The following is a 21,117-nucleotide window of genomic DNA, read 5'->3' on the forward strand; positions in this document are numbered from 1 at the left end:
ATTTGGCGGCGCGGGCGGGCTCCGGGGGTCCTGGGGGGGTAGGGTCGCGGGGGGGAATCTTGCCCCTGGAGGTGCCCCCACGGTCGGCAGGCCCGTGGTCGGGTCCCCCTCCCCCATCCTGTGCCGCGGTGGCTCGCTATTCCTTCCGCATCAGCCGCTGTGGTCGTTACTGACAAGATTAGAGCATAAGGGAGAGTTGGGAACTTGTGTTAACGTTACTGTATATATCTGCAAAGGTATAGGTGGGTTGAAGGAATAGCGCGTTCAATCTTTTCCTGCTTCATTAATGTTTCATTCTTTTGGTTAAATTCTCATCGACCGTCGTACGACTGTTCATCCACATTTCGAAACAAAAAATAAATGATTGATCAACCAGGGTCCATCTCGGCATCTGACTTCTCCAGCAGTTATATCAACATGAGGAGGTTACAGAGAGAGGGAGGGTTGTAGGGGCTGGAGGAGGTTACAGAGATAGGGAGGGGTGTAGAGGTTGGAGGAGGTTACAGAGATAGGGAGGGTTGTAGGGGCTGGAGGAGGTTACAGAGATAGGGAGTGTTTGTAGGGGCTGGAGGAGGTTACAGAGATAGTGAGGGTTGTCGGGGCTGGAGGAGGTTACAGAGGTAGGGAGGGTTGTAGGGGCTGGAGGAGGTTACAGAGATAGGGAGGGTTGTCGGGGCTGGAGGAGGTTACAGAGATAGGGAGGGTTGTAGGGGCTGGAGGAGGTTACAGAGATAGGGAGGGTTGTAGGGGCTGGAGGAGGTTACAGAGATAGGGAGGTTGTAGGGGCTGGAGGAGGTTACAGAGATAGGGAGGGTGGTAGGGGCTGGAGGAGGTTACAGAGATAGGAAGGTTGTAGGGGCTGCAGGAGGTTACAGAGATAGGGAGGGCTGTAGGGGCTGGAGGAGGTTACAGAGATAGGGAGGGTTGTAGGGTCTGGAGGAGGTTACAGAGATAGGGAGGGTTGTAGGAACTGGAGGAGGTTACAGAGATAGGGAGGGTTGTAGGGGCTGGAGGAGGTTACAGAGATAGGGAGGGTTGTAGGGGCTGGAGGAGGTTACAGAGACAGGGAGGGTTGTAGGGTCTGGAGGAGGTTACAGAGATAGGGAGGGTTTTAGGGGCTGGAGGTGGTTACAGAGATAGGGAGGGTGGTAGGGGCTAGAGGAGGTTACAGAGATAGGGAGGATTGTAGGGGCTGGAGGAGGTTACAGAGATAGGGAGGGTTGTAGGGGCTGGAGGAGGTTACAGAGATAGGGAGGGTTGTAGGGGCTGGAGGAGGTTACAGAGATAGGGAGGGTTGGAGGGGCTGGAGGCGGTTACAGAGATAGGGAGGATTGTAGGGGCTGGAGGAGGTTACAGAGATAGGGAGGGTTGTAGGGGCTGGAGGAGGTTACAGAGATAGGGAGGGTTGTAGGGGCTGGAGGAGGTTACAGAGATAGGGAGGGTTGTAGGGGCTGGAGGAGGTCACAGAGATAGGGAGGATTGTAGGGGCTGGAGAGGTTACAGAGATAGGGAGGGTTGTAGGGGCTGGAGGAGGTTACAGAGATAGGGAGGGTTGTAGGCGCGGGAGGAGGTTACAGAGATAGGGAGGGTTGTAGGGGCTGGAGGAGGTTACAGAGATAGGGAGGGTTGTAGGGGCTGGAGGAGGTCACAGAGATAGGGAGGATTGTAGGGGCTGGAGGAGGTTACAGAGATAGGGAGGGTTGTAGGGGCTGGAGGAGGTTACAGAGATAGGGAGGGTTGTGGGAGCTGGAGGAGGTTACAGAGATAGGGAGGGTTGTAGGGACTGGAGGAGGTTTCAGAGATAGGGAGGGTTGTAGGATCTGGAGGATGTTACAAATATATCAATTGATGACAGAGCCAAGTGCTGGAGTGATGATATCTCACTCACAGCTCCATAAATAGGGGATGACTCTTTGAGCAACACTAGGGAACCATGTGGAACCAGATTCGATGAGTGCAACAAAGTGAGAGAAAATGCTTCAGGCAACAATGGAAGTTATTCCAGGAAATTTATTTCAGTCCACAAATAACCGTGACAAACCCCGTGCCAATAGGCTTGGATGGCCAGAAGCTGGGGCCAAAGGTCGTGAGGCCGAGCTAGGATTGTCTCCAGGGGCCCCGACATCTCTCTTCAAAGTCGCCACTCGCTCACGCTCACTGCTTCATGTTGCCGTTGATGGGCACCTTCTTGTGAGCGTCGGACTCTAGGTAGGCCTTGAGTTTAGGCCTGGCGAGGACACGCTCCACGTAGGCCTTCAGGAGGGGCGTGACCTTCAGGCATCCCGGCGACAGCACCTCAAGGTTAGAGAGGAGGTCTACCAGGTTATAGTCAGCATATGAGATCTATGGAGCAAGAGGGAGAGCGAGAGGAGCGAATTAGTGAGTGTCAACATTGAGCGCTCCCATGTTACACTGGCCTGGATTCTCCTGACAGGCCTAAAATGCAAATCGTGCCCCTCCCCCACCCCCGCCCACAAAAGCAGCTAAATGCTTTCTACTGTGATAAAAGAGGAAGTGAAATTACTTAGCTCCTTTTGATATGGTGAGGAGCTGTCAATCATAACGAGAGTGTTTATACACATTGAGGGCAACATCAAAGTAGGCTAGTGGAGATGTATTCAAGCACGAAGGGCAAGAAAGGTAATCAATCCACCTGTCTCCGGAGTAATCAAACCATCAATAACTGGCTAATGCAACGGATTGCGATGTGAAATTGACCAGCGGATTTTCATTTCCAGGGTTTTCAAGCCCTTTGAAATGTACAAGGCCCGGGTCCTCTGACACTTGGAACCGACTGCTGCTTTAAACACTTTTTTGTCTGAGGCAGCAGAGGTCAAGGGATGGTAAGTAAAAATGCAGTGGCCATTCACCCACACTGCCCAGACTGCCCTTCAGCTTTCAGCTAGGCGTTTCTGATGGGGTCTTTGATGGGGGTTCTGGGGGGGGAGGGGGGTGCGGGGGAGGGGGTCAGGTGACCCTCAGGCGCCGTGAGCTGTGCAGGGGGGCGTTGATCTGTCACCCCGTGGTGGGATGGAGTTTGAACGCACCTCAAATATGTACTAAACCCTTGACCCACCTCTGGGCCAGCGCAACACTTGGGCAAACATGCACCAAAGGTTAATCTTCCGTCTGGGGGCCTGTCTGTAACGGGGAGCGTGTGGGGGGGTGGCGTGTGGGCAGGGGGAATGGGTGCTGATAGAGTGTAGAGCTCCCTCTACATTACCCCGACAGTGTGTCCCCCACATTATACCGAGTGTCAGCATCGAGCTCTCCCAGGACAGGTACAGCACAGGTTAGTTACAGTGTAGAGCTCCCTCTACATTACCCTGACAGTGTGTCCCCCACTTTATACCCAGTGTCAGCATCGAGCTGTCCCAGGACAGGTACAGCACGGGTTAGATACAGTGTAGAGCTCCCTCTACATTACCCTGACAGTGTGTCCCCCACTTTATACCCAGTGTCAGCATCGAGCTGTCCCAGGACAGGTACAGCACGGGTTAGATACAGTGTAGAGCTCCCTCTACATTACCCTGACTGTGTCCCCCACTTTATACCGAGTGTCAGCATCGAGCTCTCCCAGGACAGGTACAGCATGGGTTAGATACAGTGTAGAGCTCCCTCTACATTACCCTGACAGTGTGTCCCCCACTTTATACCCAGTGTCAGCATCGAGCTGTCCCAGGACAGGTACAGCACGGGTTAGATACAGTGTAGAGCTCCCTCTACATTACCCTGACAGTGTGTCCCCCACTTTATACCCAGTGTCAGCATCGAGCTCTCCCAGGACAGGTACAGCACGGGTTAGATACAGTATAGAGCTCCCTCTACATTACCCTGACAGTGTGTCCCCCACTTTATACCCAGTGTCAGCATCGAGCTGTCCCAGGACAGGTACAGCACGGGTTAGATACAGTGTAGAGCTCCCTCTACATTACCCCGACACGGGTTATAATTGGATTTTCTACCTTCTTCCCCACGAGAAAGTCCTTCCCGCCATTATTTTTTGCCAGTATATCTTCGAAGGGTTTCAGCTCTGCTGGGATATTCTTGATGAAAGCTTCCTTGCCAGTTTCCTGTCAGGAAATTGTAAAGATAACGTGAGAGAACATCTTACCAAGGACGCGTCAGAGGGTGGGCACTCCAGGAACTTTGACAAATCTGTGCTCCTGGTACGCTGATAAAGTTCCACAAGCTGTCGGCCGGGGAAGGCCTTTCTCGTAACCCAGCTTCCGAGAACGTTACAGTTTCTCCAGATAAGAATATAAGCAAAGCTTTGTGTCACGTGTGAAGCGACTCGCTTGGCCATCGGGCCCTATGCCACCTCTCACCAACTGAGGCTGACATTTACGTCCAGAGTTTACACAGTTAAGAACGACTCACGTATTCTTTGAAGATCAGAATCCCGTACTTTACGCGCAGGTCTTCAGCTCCGTCATTCACCATATCGATCAGCGTGGCCTCTTTAATGTCCTTCCCGTACAGGTCTTGAGCAAAAGGAAAATGCCAAAATATTTATCTGAGCCACGTGAGTGAGTTGAGTGACGTCGAGGTGGCGTCGGCTTCAGGCCCTGCCTGACAGGAATATCAGGCTGCGGCCAGTCAGGAACAGACCTAGGCCTCAGGCTGTAGCTAGTTTGGGAAGTAGGCCTCAGGCTGCAACCAGTCAGGAGCAGTAGGCCTCAGGCTGTAGCTAGCTTGGGAAGTAGGCCTCAGGCTGCAACCAGTCAGGAGCAGTAGGCCTCAGGCTGTAGCTAGCTTGGGAAGTAGGCCTCAGGCTGTAGCTAGTTTGCGAAGTAGGCCTCAGGCTGTAGCTAGTTTGGGAAGTAGGCCTCAGGCTGCAACCAGTCAGGAGCAGCAGGCCTCAGGCTGTAGCTAGCTTGGGAAGTAGGCCTCAGGCTGTAGCTAGTTTGCGAAGTAGGCCTCAGGCTGCAACCAGTCAGGAGCAGTAGGCCTCAGGCTGTAGCTAGTTTGGGAAGTAGGCCTCAGGCTGCAACCAGTCAGCAGCAGTAGGCCTCAGGCTGTAGCTAGCTTGGGAAGTAGGCCTCAGGTTGCAACCAGTCAGGAGCAGTAGGCCTCAGGCTGTAGCTAGTTTGGGAAGTAGGCCTCAGGCTGCAACCAGTCAGCAGCAGTAGGCCTCAGGCTGTAGCTAGCTTGGGAAGTAGGCCTCAGGCTGTAGCTAGCTTGGGAAGTAGGCCTCAGGCTGTAGCTAGTTTGGGAAGTAGGCCTCAGGCTGTAGCTAGCTTGGGAAGTAGGCCTCAGGCTGCAACCAGTTAGGAGCAGTAGGCCTCAGGCTGTGCACCCTGGGCGGTGCGATGGCAAAGCGGTTAGAACCACTGCCTCACAGCGCCAGGGGCCTCAGGCGACTCTCTGTGCGGAGTCTACACATTCTCCCCCGTGTGTGCGTGGGTTTCCTCCGGGTGCTCCGGTTTCCTCCCACAGCCCAAAGATGTGCAGGTTCGTTGAATTGGCCACGATAAATTGCCCCTTAAGTGTCCAAAGGTTAGGTAGGGTTATGGGAATGGCGCGAGGGAATGGGATTATGTAGGGTGATCTTTCAGAGGGTTAGTGAAGACTCGCTGGGCCGAATGGCCTCTTTCTGCATTGTCGGGATTCTATGGGTTCTATTTGGTTGGGAAAATAAGGTAGTTTTAAGGGATTTCTATTTAGATTGGTAAACATTAGATAGATTATTATTTAAATAGTAAAATATTAAAGCATGCCGCTGTGCAGAGAGACCTGGGTGTGCTAGTGCATGAGTCGCACAACGTTGGTTTACAGGTGCAACAGGTGATTAAGAAGGCAAATGGAATTTTGTCCTTCATTGCTAGAGGGATGGAGTTTAAGACTAGGGAGGTTATGCTGCAATTGTATAAGGTGTTAGTGAGGCCACACCTGGAGTATTGTGTTCAGTTTTGGTCTCCTTACCTGAGAAAGGACGTACTGGCGCTGGAGGGTGTGCAGAGGAGATTCACTAGGTTAATCCCAGAGCTGAAGGGGTTGGATTACGAGGAGAGGTTGAGTAGACTGGGACTGTACTCGTTGGAATTTAGAAGGATGAGGGGGGATCTTATAGAAACATATAAAATTATGAAGGGAATAGATAGGATAGATGCGGGCAGGTTGTTTCCACTGGCGGGTGACAGCAGAACTAGGGGGCATAGCCTCAAAATAAGGGGAAGTAGATTTAGGACTGAGTTTAGGAGGAACTTCTTCACCCAAAGGGTTGTGAATCTATGGAATTCATTGCCCAGTGAAGCAGTTGAGGCTCCTTCATTAAATGTTTTAAAGGTAAAGATAGATAGTTTTTTGAAGAATAAAGGGATTAAGGGTTATGGTGTTCGGGCCGGAAAGTGGAGCTGAGTCCACAAAAGATCAGCCATGATCTCATTGAATGGCGGAGCAGGCTCGAGGGGCCAGATGGCCTACTCCTGCTCCTAGTTCTTATGTTCTTATAAATCATAGTTTAAAGTGGATTTAATTTAATGTTTCTGTGCCTGGAAAGCTAAAGCCTATAGTTAGATTAATGCTGGACAAAGGTGCTTGTATGTTTGTGGGTTGGTTCAGTTGCAACTGTGTCTTTGTTGTGCTTAGAGAGGGCTACAGCGTGAAGAGTAACTAAAAGGCTTAAGCATGTGGTTGTTGCTTAGCAACTGGGGCCTTGTAAGGTCGCAAAGTTTTAGTTTTCACTGAATTTGTTGGCACTTGGAGACGGGACCTTGGGGAATAAAGATCTCTCAACCCTGCCAGAAGAATTAATGGACAGGGTGGGAGGTACAAAGTTACAGGCTTCCTAAAGTACAAGTTATGTTGCAGATAAGCAGGGTATTGGGGGCAGAACGAATGATTAAGACGGCTGAAGTTAAGTGAACAGAGACCGTGGTATTGTTCAGAAGAATTCTAGGAAGAGTAATCAAAGTGTTCTGAGTTAAAGAGGCAATTGCAGCAACTAGATTTCATCTGGGACAGCAGCCGTTGAAGGTAAGTCAAGCAGCTGATGCCATTTTATTCCAATCTGGGAATCGAGAGATAAAGCAATTGTGAGCAGTTGGCATAGTAGTCGAAACCCCCAAACCCTGTGTAATCCTGGACCGGATAATCTATTAAAAGTGGAAAACCTGGACTGGATTTCGGAATGCAAACCACAAAGGCAAAGCAATATTACAAGAGAGGATTTTGAAGCGTGGTTTTTGGGAGTGGAGTTTGGAAACTCACCTAACAATCATGTGGGTGGATTCTGAGGAGATAGTCGCAAACATTCACTTGTGGCTCAGAGTGCAGAGTGTATTTGTTCACAGACATCCTGTCTGCTCAAAAGGGACTTTGTGCTAAGGAGACCATTGTAGATTAAGATAATGATAATCTTTAATCTTTGTAATCAGTGTTAATCCTTAGACCTATGTGTAATTGACAAACCAAGGGGGGGAGTAAAGGAGTATTGTATCATTATCAAATTTTTTCATGTTTAGTAAAGGTCCCTTGTTATTAAAACTAATTAGCGGCCCCGTGACTCTGCTCCTCCGCATTTTATATTTTAAAAAGTAAAAGTTATGGGTTTTTCAGCCAGGGTTCCATCTTGGAATCTTCCCGTCCAGTTGTAGCATCAACTGGGATCGTAAAAATGCAGTCAGTTAGGAAGAGCAGTCCTCACGTTTCAGACAGCAGGGAAGAGTAGGCCGCAGGCTTCAGTCAGTCTGGAAGGGTGGGATTTAGGTTTCAGCCATTCATCAACTGTAGGCCTCAGGCCTCAAACAGCCAGGAACAGTATGGTTCAGGCTTCAGTCCGTCGGTGTTAAACTAGTTCCTGAAAATAGTCAGGGACAGTAGATCTTAGATTTCAACCAGTCAGGCACAGTAGCTCGCAGGCTTCACCAGTGTAATTCAGACTTCAACCAATTGAAAACAATAGGCCTCAGGCTTAATCCAGTTCCTGACAATAGGCCTCATGCCAAACGGTCAGGGACAATTGACACCTGGCTTCAGCCAGCCAGGAACAGTGAGCCTCAGTCTTCAGCTAGTTGGGCACAGCTGTCCTGAGGCTTCAATCGGCCTGGAGTAGGCCTCAGGCTTCAGTCAGTTGGGAATAGTAGGTCGTAGGCTTTAATCAGCCGGAGGTAGGCCTCAGGCTTCAGCTCGTCAGGAACCGTGGGTCTCAGGTTTTAGCCAGTCGCAAACAGTTAGCCAGGCATTTTGGCCAATCAGACAACCCTGAGCTCTCACCCAGCCGCGGCTGCAGGCTTTAGTCAACTGGGGAGAATTCAGGCTCATTACAATTAGCTAGGCCTCAGGCTTCAGCTAGTCAGATATATACTGTTCAATAAAACAAAGGGTCAAGAAATCAAACAAAAAAGTGGGTGGAGCGGGGTGACTAAAATGAAACATCGAAAGGAATATTTCAAAGATATTTCATAGTATTTACAGTGCAGAAGGAGGCCATTCGGCCCATCGAGTCTGCACCGGCTCTTGGACAGAGCACCCTACCCAAGGTCACCACCTCCACCCTATCCCCGCAACCCAACGACCCCACCCAACACTAAGGGCAATATTGGACACTAAGGGCAATTTATCACGGCCAATCCACCCTAACCTGCACATCTTTGGACTGTGGGAGGAAACCGGAGCACCCGGAGGAAACCCACGCACACAGGGGGAGGACGTGCAGACTCCACACAGACAGTGACCCAGCCGGGAATCGAACCTGGGACACTGGAGCTGTGAAGCATTTATGCTAACCACCATGCTACCCTGCTGCAAAATATTGTTCCTGTGAGGGAGAGTGGGGGGGAGGAAGGGGGGGGGGGGTTCACGCACCCTTGCCTCCTAGCGATGGTCACTGGCCACGGAAGGCCTGCAAAGCCTCCAAGGCCACCCAGCCTGGAATGCGGCTGCAGAGGAGGGCCGGACCATCAGGCCATGCAATCCCCTCGGCCGCCTGTTGCCTGGGCCAGTTGGTGGCCACCCGGGCCAGGCCCAGGAGCAGGCTTCCCAGGAGGTGCTCCTCTCTCCCCGCTGCCCCCCCCCCCCCCCCACCCGCCCACCATGTGATGTTAGCGGGGATGTTGAGCTGCGGTGGTGTGCAGATTGTGCCATGTACTTACCGTGCTGCCTGCCAAGGTAGCGAAGGATGGTATTGGACTGGACCAGAACAAAGTCACCATCTGAGAACTTAGGCAGTTGCCCAAAGGCCTGAAAGAAACGGAAAGAGGGTGAATTGAGGGTGAATTGAGATACTTAGGCCCATCCCTTGTGCCCGCCCGACATTGAGATGAGATTCAGTCTAATCCAGAGCTAGGCCCAGGATTGACTCTGGCCCATTGATTCAGTAGGCCGAGGAAGGAGCCCAGGCCTTGCCTGCTGCGTGTCTGTGGGACCCAGCACCACATGGGGTGTGCGATTGGCCAATTGATTCAGTAGGCCGAGGAAGGAGCCCAGGCCTTGCCTGCTGCGTGTCTGTGGGACCCAGCACCACATGGGGTGTGCGATTGGCCAATTGATTCAGTAGGCCGAGGAAGGAGCCCAGGCCTTGCCTGCTGCGTGTCTGTGGGACTCAGCACCACATGGGGTGTGCGATTGGCCAATTGATTCAGTAGGCCGAGGAAGGAGCCCAGGCCTTGCCTGCTGCGTGTCTGTGGGACTCAGCACCACATGGGGTGCGCGATTGGCCAACTGATTCAGTAGGCCGAGGAAGGAGCCCAGGCCTTGCCTGCTGCGTGTCTATGGGACAGCACCACATGGGGTGTACGATTGGCCAACTGATTCAGTAGGCCGAGGAAGGAGCCCAGGCCTTGCCTGCTGCGTGTCTGTGGGACAGCACCACATGGGGTGTGCGATTGCCCAATTGATTCAGTAGGCCGAGGAAGGAGCCCAGGCCTTGCCTGCTGCGTGTCTGTGGGACAGCACCACATGGGGTGTGCGATTGGCCAACTGATTCAGTAGGCCGAGGAAGGAGCCCAGGCCTTGCCTGCTGCGTGTCTGTGGGACTCAGCACCACATGGGGTGTGCGATTGGCCAACTGATTCAGTAGGCCGAGGAAGGAGCCCAGGCCTTGCCTGCTGCGTGCCTGTGGGGTTGGAAATGCATCGGGTGTGAGTTTGGCCAATTGATTCAGTAGGCCGAGGCTTCTCGGCCTTGCCTGCTCTGCATACAGACCTAGGGGACAGGATGGTGGCCGCACGATTGACTCCTCCAGCCCGGCACCCTCCCTATACTCACGCAGGAATTTCTCATGTTGCCGTTGGTCCACTCGTCTTTGCTGATCACCTCCTCCTTCCAGGTCTGGCCTTGGTCAGCCATTAACATTCTCATCGAGGAACAACGGCCTGTGTTGGGGGTGCGGGAAGGGTGGGGGGGTGGGGGGGGGGGGGGGGGGGGGGGGGGGGGGGGGGGGGGAGAGAGGGTGGTGGGCGGAAGGAAGGAGACACGAACACAGCCATTCAGACCCACACAATCACTGCCCCCACCCCACCCACACAAACTCCCAAACTTCCACTAAACACGAGGACCAACTTACCTCTGACGGGGAAGTATGTGATGCTGTACTCCGGCACTGCAAGGTAAGAACAACAGAATATCCGAGCGTTAAAGTCAGGATCAACTCTTCCCAGGCCCACAAGTCCGCAAACAAACTCCCACTTTCCAGTTACCCAATTGCAAATTGGACCACAGCCCTGATCTCATTGAGTGCCGCAACAGATTCGAGGGGCTGAATGGACAGCTTCCTGTTCCTGTGCAACAGGCGCGAGGGGCTGAACGATCTGAGGGTGCACAAGGCAAAGACAGCACAGTGCTCTCTTAGGGACCCTCTGACAGTGCAGTACTCCCTCAGTACTGACCCTCTGACAGTGCGGCACTCCCTCAGTACTGACCCTCTGACAGTGCAGCACTCCCTCAGTACTGACCCTCTGACAGTGCGGCATTCCCTCAGTCGTGACCCTCTGACAGTGCAGCACTCCCTCAGTACTGACCCTCTGACAGTGCGGCACTCCCTCAGTACTGACCCTCTGACAGTGCAGCACTCCCTCAGTACTGGCCCTCTGACAGTGCGGCACTCCCTCAGTACTGACCCTCTGACAGTGCAGCACTCCCTCAGTACTGACCCTCTGACAGTGCAGCACTCCCTCAGTACTGATCCTCTAACAGTGCGGCACTCCCTCAGTACTGACCCTCTGACAGTGCGGCACTCCCTCAGTACTGACCCACTGACAGTGCGGCACTCCCTCAGTACTGACCCTCTTACAGGGCAGCACTCCCTCAGTACTGACCCTCTGACAGTGCAGCACTCCCTCAGTACTGACCCTCTGACAGTGCGGCACTCCCTCAGTACTGACCCTCTGACAGTGCAGCACTCCCTCAGTACTGACCCTCTGACAGTGCGGCACTCCCTCAGTACTGACCCTCTGACAGTGCAGCACTCCCTCAGTACTGACCCTCTGACAGTGCAGCACTCCCTCAGTACTGACCCTCAGACAGTGCAGCACTCCCTCAGTACTGACCCTCTGACAGTGCAGCACTCCCTCAGTACTGACCCTCTGACAGTGCAGCTCTCCCTCAATACTGACCCTCTGACAGTGCAGCACTCCCTCAGTACAGACCCTCTGACAGTGCAGCACTCCCTCAGTACAGACCCTCTGACAGTGCAGCCTATCAGTAGAGAGAGAGAGGGAGAGATGAGAGATGTTTCGGGAAGTAGAGAGAACGTTTGAGAGAAGAAGGAAAAAGTAAAGGGATAAAACAGAGTCGGGGCGGGGGACTAAAGGAGGGAAGGACGCAGAAAGAAACAGAGGAAGGGTAAGAGTGTGAGGGAGGGAAGAGAGAGTCGGACCACGTAGCGAGCGTGAGGGAGGAGATGGGGGGGGGAGCGAAGGGGAGAACAGAGGGTTCAAACGTTCTTAAAAACACCCGCTTTGTAAAATGATGAAGAGAAAAATGTCGCCCGCGAATTTGGCAAACGTCTCATCCCCTTTGCCCTGCTCGCGCAGGCTTGGGAATGGCCGCGATTGTAGTAGGCCCGAACTTACTGCTGTCCAAGATCGCGACTGGGCAAACCGACCGAGAAAGAGTTGAGGAAGGTTCTGTGCAGCGAGTCCGACTGTGAGACAGAGTGAGACAGAGAGAGCGATGGCGAGGGACTCGCCCCTTGGACTCTACCCCCTCCTGTGAAGGGGCGTAGCCGACCGCGGCTCAGGCCTAGCCCTTTTGGCACTAGGCCGACAGCCCTGCCCAGCCCCCCCCGCCCCCTCCCGCCGAGGTAGGCTCGGGAAGGGCAGTTGTTCCTGCCGGTGAGTCAGCACAATCTGTATTTGCTTTTTATAACGTCTGTGTTTTCTCTGGGCCGTCCCTTGCCACCTCTCCCACGCTCCACCCTTTCAATCCCGACTCCTCCACCCCCACCTCCCCCGACCTCCCTGGAAACCTGACCGGACCATAGGGACATGGGAATTCGGGGCAGAAGTCGTCCATTCAGCCCTTCGAATCCGCTCCGCCGTTCAGTCAGATCAAGGCTGATCTCTTCCCGGGGTCTTCCCGGGAAATGACCCAGCATTCGATGCCCATCCCTAATTGCCCCTCGAGAAGGTGGTGGGTGAGCCGCCTTCTCGAACCCGCTGCAGTCCCTGAGGTGTAGGTGCACCCACTGTGCTGTTAGGGAGGGGGTTCCTGGCTGTTGCCCCCGGCGACAGTGAAGGAACGGCCGATATATTTCCCAGTCAGGGTGGGGAGTGACTTGGAGGGGGAACCTCCAGGTGGTGGGGTTCCCAGGTATCTGCTGCCCTTGTCCTTCTAGATGGAGGTGGCCGTGGGTTTGGAAGGTGCTGCCTGAGGAGCCTTGGTGAGTTGCTGCAGTGCATCTTGTAGATGGGACACACGGCTGCCACTGTGCGTCGGTGGGGGAGGGAGTGAATGTTTGTGGAAGGGCAGCAATCAAGCGGGGCTGCTTTGTCCTGGATGGTGCGGAGCTTCTTGAGTGTTGTTGGAGCCGCGCTCATCCAGGCAAGTGGAGAGTCTCCCATCACACTCCTGACTTGTGTCCTTGTAGATGGTGGACAGGCTTTGGGGGGGTCAGAAGGTGAGTTACTCTCCGCAGGATTCCCAGCCTCTGACCTGCCCTGGTAGCCACAGTATTAATGTGGCTGGGTCCAGTTCAGTTTCTGATCAATGGTAACCCCCAGGATGTGGGGGATTCAGCGATGGTAACGCCGTTGAATGTCAAGGGCCGATGGTTAGATCCTCTCTTGTAGGAGATGGTCATTCCCTGGCACTTGTGTGGTACACGTAACATCAGCCCATGTCTGAATGTTGCCCAGGCCTTGCTGGATATGGTCGGGAACTATTTCCCCCTTTGTCTCCCCTTGGCCAAGTGTGAAAACCTCAGTTCCAACAAGGACGGAAGGACGTTGCCCAGCACGAGAGTGTCCAGGAACAGAGGGCAGAGCCTCAGAATAAAGGGAAGCCAATTTAAGACTGACATCCGCGGGAACTTCTTCCCTCAGGGGGTTGTTGGGAACCCCTCGCCCAGAGAGAGCTGTGTATATTTAAGGCTGTGGTTCTTGATCAGTGAAGGAGTCAAGGGCTTCCGTGAAAGGGCAGGAAGGTTGACGTCAGGAATGTCAGATCGACCAAGATCCTGTGAATGAAAATCGCTGATTGTCACGAGTAGGCTTCAAATGAAGTTACTGTGAAAAGCCCCTAGTCGCCACATTCCGGCACCTGTTTGGGGAGGCTGGTACGGGAATTGAACCTAGGCTTCTGGCATTGTTCCGCATGACAAGCCAGCTATTTAGCCCAGCATGCTAAACCAGCCCCTAAACCTGTTGAATGGCAGGGCAGGCTAGAGGGGCTGAATCGTCTCCCCCCCCCGTTCCTATTTGGGCAGCACGGTAGCATAGTGGTTAGCACAATTGCTTCACAGCTGCAGGGTCCCAGGTTCGATTCCCGGCTTGGGTCACTGTCTGTGCGGAGTCTGCACGTTCTCCCCGTGTCTGCGTGGGTTTCCTCCGGGTGCTCCGGTTCCCTCCCACAGTACAAAGATGTACAGGTTAGGTGGATTGGCCGTGTTAAATTGTCCCTTAGTGTCCAAAGATGTACAGGTTAGGTGGATTGGCCGTGTTAAATTGTCCCTTAGTGTCCAAAGATGTACAGGTTAGGCCAGGGGTGGGCAAACTTTTCCGTGCAAGGGCCACATTCAGAAATTCACAATTTTAAAGGGCCGCATAGTATATTAATTAATAGTCCCGGTTGTAACCAATTAGCGTGCGGCATATACCTCAGCGCTTCCCCCGGCGGCATCCTGCCTTTAGCCCTCTTTTTCTCTACTTTTCAAAAATGGCGCTTCACCCGGTTATGATTCTGGGCGCCTCATATAGAACATAGAACAGTACAGCACAGAACAGGCCCTTCGGCCCTCGATGTTGTGCCGAGCAATGATCACCCTACTCAAGTCAATGTATCCACCCTATACCAGTAACCCAACAGCCCCCCACATTAACCTTATTAAAAAAAAAAAATTAAAAATTTTTTTTTTTTAATGACTTGATCTTGGTGGGCCGCATAAAGACCTTTGGCGGGCCGCATGCGGCCCGTGGGCCATAGTTTGCCCACCACTGGGTTAGGTGGATTGGCCTTGTTAAATTGTCCCTTAGTGTCCAAAGATGTGCAGGTTAGGTGGATTGGCCGTGTTAAATTGTCCCTTAGTGTTCAAAGATGTACAGGTTAGGTGGATTGGCCGTGTTAAATTGTCCCTTAGTGTCCAAAGATGTACAGGTTAGGTGGATTGGCCGTGTTAAATTGTCCCTTAGTGTCCAAAGATGTACAGGTTAGGTGGATTGGCCGTGTTAAATTGTCCCTTAGTGTCCAAAGATGTACAGGTTAGGTGGATTGGCCGTGTTAAATTGTCCCTTAGTGTCCAAAGATGTACAGGTTAGGTGGATTGGCCGTGTTAAATTGTCCCTTAGTGTCCAAAGATGTACAGGTTAGGTGGATTGGCCGTGTTAAATTGTCCCTTAGTGTCCAAAGATGTACAGGTTAGGTGGATTGGCCGTGTTAAATTGTCCCTTAGTGTCCAAAGATGTGCAGGTTAGGTGGATTGGCCGTGTTAAATTGTCCCTTAGTGCCCAAAGATGTACAGGTTAGGTGGATTGGCCGTGTTAAATTGTCCCTTAGTGTCCAAAGATGTACAGGTTAGGCCAGGGGTGGGCAAACTTTTCCGTGCAAGGGCCACATTCAGAAATTCACAATTTTAAAGGGCCGCATAGTATATTAATTAATAGTCCCGGTTGTAACCAATTAGCGTGCGGCATATACCTCAGCGCTTCCCCCGGCGGCATCCTGCCTTTAGCCCTCTTTTTCTCTACTTTTCAAAAATGGCGCTTCACACCGGTTATGATTCTGGGCGCCTCATATAGAACATAGAACAGTACAGCACAGAACAGGCCCTTCGGCCCTCGATGTTGTGCCGAGCAATGATCACCCTACTCAAGTCAATGTATCCACCCTATACCAGTAACCCAACAGCCCCCCACATTAACCTTATTAAAAAAAAAAAATTAAAAATTTTTTTTTTTTTAATGACTTGATCTTGGTGGGCCGCATAAAGACCTTTGGCGGGCCGCATGCGGCCCGTGGGCCATAGTTTGCCCACCACTGGGTTAGGTGGATTGGCCTTGTTAAATTGTCCCTTAGTGTCCAAAGATGTGCAGGTTAGGTGGATTGGCCGTGTTAAATTGTCCCTTAGTGTCCAAAGATGTACAGGTTAGGTGGATTAGCCGTGTTAAATTGTCCCTTAGTGTCCGAAGATGTCCTCAGTGTTGGGTGGGGTTACTGGGTTATGGGGATAGGGTGGTGGTGTGGGCTTGGGTAGGATGCTCTTTCCAAGAGCCGGTGCAGACTCGATGGGTCGAATAGCCTCCTTCTGCACCGTAAATTCTATGATTCTATTTCTTACGGCTTTGTGGACACAGCATGTTTTCTCTCGTTACGTGACTGTGCAACATGGCCGCCTCTGGAGGGGCGGAATGATGAAAGACTGCCGCCCTTATACTCAGAACACGGTGTCAGAAAATGGGGTAAAAAAACAGATTTCCGGAGTCCGGAACAGATGCATTGAGAAGCTAGGAACACAGAAAAGTTCAGATCAGCAGAAGGAAAAAAATACTGCTGTAAAAAAATCTACAAGTCAAATACTGGCTACAGAGACGACATGACTAAAAATAAATTTTCAAATCTGCAGAAAGCTGCTGCAAAAGGACAAAGGAAAAGTGAATCCGAAACAACAAAGGGACTGCAAACAAAGATGCCCTCCCCCCAACCTCCCAACCTCCTCCGTCCCCTTCCCAACTTTATACTTCTTTCCATTTCTACCATCTACAATTCTGTAGATCAGAAATGTTAGCTATGCTTCCCCGTCCACAGATGCTGCCACACCTGCTGGGTTGATCCAGCACTTTCTGTTTTCATTTCAGAGTTCCAGCCTCTGCAGTATTTTGCTTTTATTAAAGGGCTGTGAGAGAGTTACTAAGTTTGTTTTAATACAAGTGGCTGCAGTAAGTTTTCCACTCCCAGCTCCTTGAATGCGCATTAAGACCTCAGGTGAATGTTGCAGATGAGCGATATGTATTCAACACTAGAGTTCAGAGTGAAAATGAGACCGTTGAACAGTATGTGCCAGCAGTAACGCAGCTGGCACAGGCATGTGAATTTGGGAAACTAAAAAAATATCTGTTTAAAGATCAATTAGTCTTATTATTATTTTGAAAATCAATTTAGAGTGCCCAATTCATTTTTTCCAATTAAGGGGCAATTTAGCGCGTCCAATCCACCTACCCTGCACATCTTTGGGTTGTGGGGGCGAAACCGATGCAAACACGGGGAGAATGTGTAAACTCCACATGGACAGTGACCTCTAGGATCGAACCTGGACCTCAGCGCCGTGAGACTGCAGTGCTTACCACTGCGCCGCTGTGCTGCCCAAGATCAATTAGTCTTAGGCACGAGAGCGACCCCACAGTTCCCTTGATGGTCGCAGAGAGGGTATCAAGTGACCAAGAAGTGTTAGACAGACACTGGCCACAGAGAAGACACAGCTCCGAAAAATGTACAAATCTGCAGACAGCTGCTGCAAAAGGACAAAGGAAAAGGTTCGGCAATGAAATGATCTCCACAGATTTCTGAGATGTAGCTCAACGTTTCAACAGAAATGTAGTCCTCAAAAGTAAGGTTGTGGCTGTAAGATGGGACCATAGTCACACCAAGAGGACAAGTTAGTCGAACAGCCAAATGCAATGTCACAAAGGAAGTTATGGGGCGGAATTCTCCGACCCCCCGCAGGGTCGGGGAATCGCCCGGGGCCGGCGTGAATCCCGGCCCCGCCGTGGCCGGAATTCTCCGCCACCCGGGAATCAGCGGGAGCGGGAATCGCGCCCCGCCGGATGGCGGGCCCCCCGCGGCGATTCTCCGGCCCGCGATGGGCCAAAGTCCGGCCCCTGACAGGCCAATCCCGCCGACGGGAATTGGAGCACCTCTGGTGCCGGCGGGAGTGGGCCCCCGGGGTCCTGGGGGGGGGGGGGCGCGGGGCGATCGGACCCCGGGGGGGTGCCCCATGGTGGCCAGCCCCGCGATCGGGGCCCACCAATCGGCGGGCGTGCCAGTGCCCTGGGGGCACTCCTTTTCTTCCACCGCCGCCATGGCCTCCATCATGGCGGAGGCGGAAGAGACCCCCCCACCGCGCATGCGCCGGTGGTGAAGTCAGCGGCCGCTGACGCACCAGCGCATGCGCGGACCGGCGAAGGCCTTTCGGCCAGCACCGGGCGGCGGGCGCCAAAGGCCGTTGGAGTCCCAGATTATAGATGGGAACACAAGTTTCACTCACCTTTGCTGAAGCAAGTCTAAAGCTTGGATTGGCAACTGATAAATGTGCCGACGGAGAGCGGGGAAACGGAAAAAGCCCAGTGAGAGGGAGACAATATTCGAGGTGACCACGAGGTGGTTGTCGACTGCATCAGTGCAACGAAATGAGAAACGTGGGTGTGTGTCGTGGGTAATCTGGGTAACTCACAGTCACACAGGATTCTGCATGCAAATGTACTTTTTGTTCACTGGTGGATTTTGTATCTTTCGTTTTGTATGAAAAGGGGGATGGTTCGATTTTGAAATGTGACTGACACATCTGGATTTCAGGTGACTATGCCATGAGGCTGCCTCTGGAGGCAGACATCTTTGGCACCAATAAAGTTTCTAACTGAGGTAGGACACTGTTATTGGATTGGGTTTGTTTATTGTCACGTGTACCGAGGTACAGTGAAAAGTATTTTTCTGCGAGCAGCTCAACAGTAGGTGGGAAGAAAAGAAAATCAAAGAAAATACATAATAGGGCAACACAATATATACAATGTAACTACATAACACCGGCACTGGGTGAAGCAGACAGGGTGTAGTGTTAATAAGGTCAGTCCATAAGAGGGTCGTTTAGGAGTCTGGTGACAGTGGGGAAGAAGCTGTTTTTGAGTCTGTTCGTGCGTGTTCTCAGACTTCTGTATCTCCTGCCCGATGGAAGAAGTTGGAAGAGTGAGTAAGCCGGGTGGGAGGGATCCTTGATTATGCTGCCTGCTTTCCCCAGGCAGCGGGAGGTGTAGATGGAGTCAATGGATGGGAGGCAGGTTCGTGTGATGGACTGGGCGGTATTCACGACTCTCTGAAGTTCCTTGCGGTCCTGGGCCGAGCAGTTGCCATACCCAGGCTGTGATGCAGCCCGATAGGATGCTTTCTATGGGGCATCTGTAAAAGTTGGTAAGGGTTAATGTGGACATGTCGAATTTCCTTAGTTTCCTGAGGACGTATAGGCGCTGTTGTGCTTTCTTGGTGATAGCGTCGACGTGGGTGGACCAGGACAGATCTTTGGAGATGTGCGCCCCTAGGAATTTGAAACTGCTAACCATCTCCACCTCGGCCCCTGACAGGGGAGTGGATAAATCCACTCCTATTAACACCCCCCTTTCTAATACCCCCAGTTAGCACCCTCTCAATAATTTCTGCCTCCCAATATCCTCTAATAATGACCTTCTATTAATGACTTCCTCTTCTAATCAACTTCGATAGTGAGGCTGTTTCAAGGCCGAAGATCAAAAGCTGCCCGTGAACCTATTGAAAAGCTCCTGATTAAAGTTTATAGTTGTTCAAAACCCGTAGCAACGGTCTCACACCCAGCCCTATCAGAAACCCAAAGCAAAGGTCACGCGATTCACTATCGGTCGGTGCAATGTCTTTGTCCCTGGAGTGTTGTCAGAACTCCAGATTCCATTAATATTTTACTGAGAGACCCATTGGTAGTGTGTGTTTACTGAAAGAGGCGAGGCAAAGTTTGAAAGTCGCTCTGGAGGAAATTCGGAAATGGGGATGACGGGGAGGAAGAGGGAGCTGCTGCTTCGCCCCAATCGGGGATGATCCGTTAAACCCTCCGCCATTTCCTCCCTCCCCCACTCCTCCTATCCCTCAATGCCATCGGTGTCCAAATACATATCTCCCGACAGACCCACAGCGCGGAATCAGAGCGTTTACAGTGCAGAAGGAGTTCCTTCGGCCCATCGGCTCTGCACCAGCCCTTGGGAAAGGACACCCTACCTAAGCCCACATCTCCACCCTGCCCCCGCCACCCAGCAACCCCGCCCAACCTTTGTGGACCCTGAGGGACAATTTATCACGGCCAGTCCACCTCGCCTGGACATCTTGTGGGAGGAAACCGGAGCGCCCGGAGGAAACCCCACGCAGACACGGGGAGAACGTGCGCAGACAATGAGCCAAGCCGGGAAACGAACCCGGGACCCTGGCGCCGTGAGGCAGCAAAGCTAATTCTCAATGAGCCATCCTGGGGTCTGGAATCCCAAAGACTCCCCCCCCCCCCCAAGATTCCGCATCTTCATCCAAAATGTGAAGCCTCCCCTAGTTCAAGACCGCGCAGCTGTGGGGTGGGGGGGGGGGGGGGGGGGGGCGGTGGGGAGTATGTCTGTGCAGTGGGCTGGGGAGGGGGTGGTGGGGGTGATTATGGGAACAGTAGAAAAGGCCTCTTCGCAATGACCTGGTGGAAGCCCTGATCAATTGCACCTCTTTCAACGGGGCCGCATCTCAACCTCCCAAATTGCAGCGCCTAGCGGCCCAATCTCCTCAATCGGTCCTCATCAGCACAATCCACTCACACCAGGATCCACCCGCGGAAACCTTTCTTGCACTCCCGCCGGGGAAACGTTCCTGGGGTTAGGGAGACCCAAACTGTACACAGTGCGCCAAATCATTCGGTTGTCATGTGAGTGTACCTTTAAGAAATAAGTGTTGAGAAATGGGTGTGTATAGAAATATCTGTCGTGGGAGCAGTGGTTGGTGGAGTTAGAACATAGAATTTACAGTGCAGAAGGAGGCCATTCGGCCCATAGTCTGCACCGACCCTTGGAAAGAGCACCCCACTTAAGCCCACACTTCCACCCTATCCCCATAACCCAGCAACCCCCACCTAGTCTTTTTGGACACTAAGGGGCAATTTATCACAGCCAATCCACCTAACCCGCACATCTTTGGACTGTGGGAGGAAACCGGAGCACCTGGAGGAAACCCGCGCCTCTGTATCACACTGGGAGTCACTGTGCAGCAGTTCCTGTCTCTGTATCACACTGGGAGTCACTGCGCACAGTTCCTGTCTCTGTATCACACTGGGAGTCACTGTGCACAGTTCCTGTCTCTGTATCACACTGGGAGTCACTGTGCACAGTTCCTGTCTCTGTATCACACTGGGAGTCACTGTGCACTGTTCCTGTCTCTGTATCACACTGGGAGTCACTGTGCACAGTTCCTGTCTCTGTATCACACCTGGGAGTCACTGTGCACTGTTCCTGTCTCTGTATCACACTGGGAGTCACTGTGCACAGTTCCTGTCTCTGTATCACACTGGGAGTCACTGTGCACAGTTCCTGTCTCTGTATCACACTGGGAGTCACTGTGCACAGTTCCTGTCTCTGTATCACACTGGGAGTCACAAAGCACAGTTCCTGTCTCTATATCACACTGGGAGTCACTGTGCACAGTTCCTGTCTCTGTATCACACTGGGAGTCACTGTGCACAGTTCCTGTCTCTGTATCACACTG

The 21,117-nt window shown here is 52.5% G+C and overlaps 2 protein-coding genes across 2 annotated transcripts in view; one reads left to right on the top strand and one right to left on the bottom strand.

Annotated features, from left to right (window-relative positions):
* Positions 1–1,990: 1,990 nt before the first annotated feature.
* Positions 1,991–12,171, bottom strand: LOC119967908 (glutathione S-transferase P-like). Its single transcript, XM_038801006.1, has 7 exons — positions 12,015–12,171; positions 10,508–10,543; positions 10,210–10,316; positions 9,096–9,183; positions 4,381–4,484; positions 3,966–4,073; positions 1,991–2,343 (listed from the first exon to the last, which is right to left on the bottom strand). Coding segments are annotated over exons 1-7 (633 nt in total). The 5' UTR covers positions 12,016–12,171; the 3' UTR covers positions 1,991–2,154.
* Positions 12,172–16,004: 3,833 nt separating this feature from the next.
* Positions 16,005–21,117, top strand: part of LOC119968064 (plasma protease C1 inhibitor-like) — a 50,208-nt gene continuing 45,095 nt past the window's right edge. The window contains exon 1 of the mRNA XM_038801164.1: positions 16,005–16,148. Within this exon, the coding sequence (XP_038657092.1) occupies positions 16,005–16,148 (144 nt within the window). The remainder of the gene's footprint in view (positions 16,149–21,117) is intronic.

This window comes from Scyliorhinus canicula, chromosome 6 (genome assembly GCF_902713615.1).
Source record: "Scyliorhinus canicula chromosome 6, sScyCan1.1, whole genome shotgun sequence".
Classification (NCBI taxonomy): Eukaryota; Metazoa; Chordata; class Chondrichthyes; order Carcharhiniformes; family Scyliorhinidae; genus Scyliorhinus; species Scyliorhinus canicula.

Bases quoted from the DNA above. Each gene is read 5' to 3' on its own strand.
- LOC119967908 (XM_038801006.1), bottom strand. The intron at 9,184-10,209 runs GTGAGTATAGGG...CGTTTCTTTCAG, and splicing joins GCAACATGAGAAATTCCTGC to GCCTTTGGGCAACTGCCTAA. The intron at 2,344-3,965 runs GTAGAAAATCCA...CTTGCTCCATAG, and splicing joins ACTTTCTCGTGGGGAAGAAG to ATCTCATATGCTGACTATAA.